Raw genomic sequence first — 5,308 nt, forward strand, 5'->3', positions numbered from 1 at the left:
CTAGCAGAATACTTTCACGTCTAACAGAAAAAGACACCAATTTTGCTCAAGTGCCATTTCCTTGCATGTATCCCTGTACAATGACTGGTATTAAAGTCTGCCAAAAATCTTTTCCTATTCATTTCCAGGGAACTGTGGTCAGGTACAATAATCACTCTGGCTAAGAATAGCCAATTCAGCATTAAAACATGACTGTTATTGGCTACTGTACGAACAGAGTCAGTGTTCTAAGTTTCTCCATGAACAAGTAAACTGATGGATATTGAGCAGCCTAAAGGAAGTAAATTCTGATAAACTCAGGACCATCTGGGAGTTGCTATCTACACGTATCTTAGGTGAAGGTGGAAACGTATAGGCCAGTCCAGATAAGAATGGGAAGGTTTCCTTCCTTGAAAAGCATGCACCAGCTGAGTTCTTAGACACTTTTACTGAAAACATTATTTAAAAAGCCAATAATTTTCAAAAAACGGTCAGTGTGTTCTATCTGCACAAAAGGAAAATATTTGATAAAACATCCATTATTCTAATTACTACTGTTACAGGAAGTAGTGAAATGTTTTGGGCAACAGTTTATAGTTGACCAGTGTGGGGGGTGCGGGAATGTGAAACTGCATCAGCATCGAAAATTATAGTCCATTTCTCACACCAAAGGAGTCTTCAATTGAATGGTTCCGATAACTGCCATCAAAAAACATACATCCTGCATAACAAAAACATTTTTCTCCTTTTGAATAAAAAGCACCATCAGGGCTGAGTGGAGCTTTGAACAGCAGAATTACAGTCTACCATTACTGGATACAGATCACTCATTTTTCATTTTCTTTTTCTTCTTCTTCTTCTTTTCTGGGATCTGAAATTTTAAAAAAGTCAAAACATTAATTACTACACGCAATGATTATATAAAAACAAAATGTTCAGCAGGTCTGGCAACATTTATGGATCAAGAACGAAAAATTAACGATTTGACTAAGACCTCGGTGGAATCATAGAATCCCTACAGTGTGGAAACAGGCCCTTCGGCCCAGCAAGTCCACACCAAACCTCACAGCATCCCACTCAGACCCACACCTCTATAACCCACCTAACTACACATCCCTGAACACTACGGGCAATTTAGCATGGCCAATCCATCGAGCCTGGACATCTTTGGACTGTGGGAGGAAACCGAAGCACCCAGAGGAAACCCATGTAGACACTGGGAGAATGTGCAAACTCCACACAGACAGACACCCGAGGCTGGAATCGAACCCAGGTCCCTGGTGCTGTGAGGCAGCAGTGCTAACCACTGTGCCATCTGCAGTCTAGTAAACCTTAAATCGCAATTCCCCAATGCAAATGTCATTTTCCTACAGGAAGGAGATCTAACCCGCACAGAATGCTAGCTGTGACCTCAAGAAAAAAAACTTACATAATTGGGTTAATACTTGTATCCCAAGATACTGTGGGAGGCAAGGGGGGAAATAGTTGGGGCCTTAACAGATATCTTTGCACTCTCTTCAGCCTCAGGTGAAGCTCCAGCGGACTGGGGAATGGCCAACATTGTTCCTTTGTTTAAGAAGGAAAGCAGATAATCCAGGTAATTACAGGCCAGCAAGCCTGACGTCAGTGACAGGGAAGCTTTTGGAGAAGATACGGAGACAGGATTTATTCACTTTGGAAGGGAATGGACTTGTCAGTGAAAGACAGCATGGCTTTGTGCAGGGAAGGTCATGTCTCATCAACTTGATTGAGTTTTTTTGAGATGTGGAGGACGGCCGGTGTTGGACTGGGTTGCACAAAGTCAGAAGTCACAAGCTTTTGGAGTGCTGCTCCTTGTTCAGATGAAGTGTCAGACTTCACCTGATGAAGGAGCAGTGCTCTGGAAGCTTGTGATTTCAAATAAACCTGTTGGACTATAACCTAGTGTCATGTGACACTTTTTTGGAGGAAGTAACAAGAATGATTGAGGGAAGGGCAGTGGATGTTGCCTACATGGACTTCATTAAGGCATTTGATAAGGTTTGTCATGGCAGGCTGGTACAATAAGAGTTTCATGGGATCTAGGGTGTATACTGGCTAGATGGACACAGAACTGGTTTGGTCATAGAAGACAGTAGTGATGGAAGGGTGCTTTTCAGAATGGAGATCAGTAACTAATGGTCTGCAGGTATCAATGCTGGAGGACCTTAGTTGTGGAAGAAAATTAGGCTGTCTAATTAGCAAGTTTGCAAATGACACCAAAATTGGCAGAGTTGCAGATACTGAGGAGGATTGTCAAAGGATACAGCAGGATATAGTTAAACTACAGATTTGTGCACAGAAATAGCAAATGGAGTTCAATCTGGACAAAATGCGAGATGATGCATTTTGGAAAAACAAATTCAGATGACAATTATACAATAAATGGCAGAATCCTGAGCAGCATTAACATAGAGGGATCTGGTTGTACAGGTCCACACATCCCTGAAAGCAGCAACAGAGGTTGATCAGATAGTCATGCTTGCTTTCATCAACCCAGGGTACCGAATATAAAAGTTGGCAAGTTATGTTACAGCTGTACAAAGCTTTAGTTAGGTTACACAGAATAACGTGTGCAGTTGTAGTCGCCACACTACCAGAAGGACGTGGATGTTCTAGAGAAGGCGTAGAAAATGTTTACTAGAATCACCTGGTCTGGAGGGTTTTAGGCATGAGGAGAGGTTGGATAAACTGTCTTCATTGGAAAGGAGGCTGAGGGGCAATCTGATGGCGGTCTACAAAATTTGAGGGGAAGAGATAGGTGGATAGTCAGAGGCTGTTTTCCAGGGTGAAAGATCAACTACAAAAGAGCATAGGCTCAAGGTGAGAGTGGGAATGTTTAGGGGAGAAGTGTGGGGAAAATTTTTCAGAGGTTGGCGAGTGTCTGGAAAGCACTGCCAGTGGAGGTGGTCAAAGCAGGCATGTTAGCAATTTTCAGGGCGTAACTTGATAGATACATAAACAGGTGAACAGTGACAGAAATAAGTAGTGGGTCTAAATAAGGACTAGGCATCGGCACAGGCTTGATGGGCTGAAGGGCCTGTTCCTGTGCTGTATTGTTCTTTGTATTTCCTCATTTGCATGTAAACACCCTTGCAACAAAAAAAACTTATTAGCCCTTGCTTCATTTAACCCTGTTTGCTGTCCCTGAATCAATCACCAACCCAAATCAGTTTATTACCAAAATCCCAACAGCACCCAAGGTCTAACTATCACCTCCACAATACTTGAATCCCCATGCTCTTACCTCCTCTGTAACAAATGAAGTTGATGGTTCCTCCTCTTCCTGCTTTACATCTATTTCCTGCTTCTTTTCTTTCTTCTTTTTCTTCTTTGTTGGTGGCTCAGCCTCTTCAACAGGTTCTTTGAAGTAATAAAGTATTTTATTACGATTCCATCCAGTGCAGTATTGTTCCAGTGATTTCTGAAATCAGACCACTAAGGAACAGGAGGATCCACATGGTATGGAGTAACTCTGTGTCCTTGACTAACATGAAATAAAAACATCACAACCCTCCAAACAAACAACTTGAAGCCCCTAAACCTTGGGGCAACTCACCTCAGAAAAAGGTCTGTAAATGTACACTTCAAATCAAAAATCAGGATAGCTGATAAGGGCAGTGAGTAGCTGACCCAGAGGAGGAAATGGACAATACAGAAACAAAATAGTGAAGATGCTGGAATTCTGATTTACAAAAAAAAAGAGAAAATGGTGAAAATCCTCAGCAGGTCTAGCAACATCGGTACAGAGAGAAAACAGGTTCATATTTCAGGTCGATGATCTTTCGTCAGCACAGGAAAAAGTTAAGACATGTAATACTTTTAAAGCAAGTACAATGGAAGGAAAGGAAAGTGAATGATAAGATCAAAAAAGAAGAGGGTATCAAATTGTTATGGGATAATCAGATAAACAGAAGGTGCCTCAAGGAAATGCATTCTTTGGAAAATGCAAAATTATTACCAACAACCACCATGCAAAAATCAAAAACATAAAACGGGAGTAAACGTTACAATTGTTAAAACTTAAACGTCCAGCCCAGAAGGCCGTAGAGTGCTGATTCAAAAGATACAATGCTATTCCTTGAGCCAATATTAAGCTTCATTGATGCCAAGGTGGGAGTGGAGAATTAAAATGAAAAGGCGATGGAAAGCTAAATTGAGTTTAATCTACCAGATATAACGAAAGCAGGATCATAAGCAGCAAATTATACATTATAAAATTCAGTGATACAAGTAAATTGCTATTTCACCTCAAACATGTGACTGGGTTTTCAGCAGTGAGCAGGTAAGACAATTGTAGCTTCTCATGTTTGCATAGGAAGGTGCCATGAGAAGGGCAGAGGCTGTTGGAATGAGGCCAGGAGTTGACCAGTGTCAGAGGATACAGTTCTTTCAGAAGATGTGTTAGGTGGTGGCAGTGAGAGCTGGTGGAAGCAGTGGAAGATGTACTGAACAACAAGACAGCCTAGTAGGATGAAGAGGTCATGGGAACACTGCTGTGGGCTTTTAGAGGGGCAAAGAGATAAGTGGAACAGACACAGTCAAGACCTTATCAAGGACCTTGCTGAGTAGGGGTGATGCCCCTATGAACAAGGGATCAGTGCTAGTATGGAAGGTTGCATATGTTGATGTACAATCCTCTCAGGAAGGCAGGATGACGGCATTAAGTGCAAAGAAGGTAGTTATAGATTCAAAGGGGATTTCGACAGATAGCCAATTCTCAAATGAAATGAGAGGAGTCAAGGGAGAAGAGAGTTTAATTTGGACGATGGGAAGGACAGGGAAGGGTGATGATGGGAAGCTAAGTAGTTGAAACTTTCCAGTTCAGAAAACGGCATTAAAAGTACAGAGGAAATAAATGCTCCACATATCCCAAACGTTAAACTTAGATTCTTTTTCAAAGTTCAACAAGGATTCTGTTTGGAGTCAAAGTTCAAGTTCAACACAAGAACACATTCAGCCAACTGGAGGGAACAGGAACAGTTCTGAGAAAGGGTCACTGGATCCGAAGCGTTAACTATAATCTTTTTCCCCCCCTCACAGATGCTGCCAGACCTGATGAGCTTTTCCAGCAACTTCTGTTTGTTCCTGATTTATAACATCTGCAGTTCTTTTCGTTTTTGAGGGAAAAGATGACAGACGATAAATGGAAAAATTACCAGTTGTGCAAGAGAATACTCCTTCTAAACTCAACTTATCAAGCAGAAGTGAGGGAAATAAATGGCTAAAATTGTTAGTAAGTTTGTTTCATCTATTCTGCCAGTTGTAGATGTTTCTTAAAAAGAGATCAGAAGATAAAATGAGATAAGAA

At 41.4% G+C, this 5,308-nt stretch overlaps 1 protein-coding gene across 1 annotated transcript in view; it reads right to left on the bottom strand.

The window, feature by feature from the left end:
* Positions 1-408: 408 nt before the first annotated feature.
* Positions 409-5,308, bottom strand: part of LOC109916692 (NOP58 ribonucleoprotein homolog (yeast)) — a 10,987-nt gene continuing 6,087 nt past the window's right edge. The window contains exons 5-6 of the mRNA XM_048593046.1: positions 3,245-3,360; positions 409-850 (exon numbers count right to left, since the gene is read on the bottom strand). Of these exons, the coding sequence (XP_048449003.1) occupies positions 803-850; positions 3,245-3,360 (164 nt within the window). The 3' untranslated portion in view covers positions 409-802. The remainder of the gene's footprint in view (positions 851-3,244; positions 3,361-5,308) is intronic.

The sequence above is a fragment of the Rhincodon typus genome, unplaced genomic scaffold (genome assembly GCF_021869965.1).
Source record: "Rhincodon typus isolate 14 unplaced genomic scaffold, sRhiTyp1.1 hic_rhity00002260, whole genome shotgun sequence".
NCBI lineage: Eukaryota > Metazoa > Chordata > Chondrichthyes > Orectolobiformes > Rhincodontidae > Rhincodon > Rhincodon typus.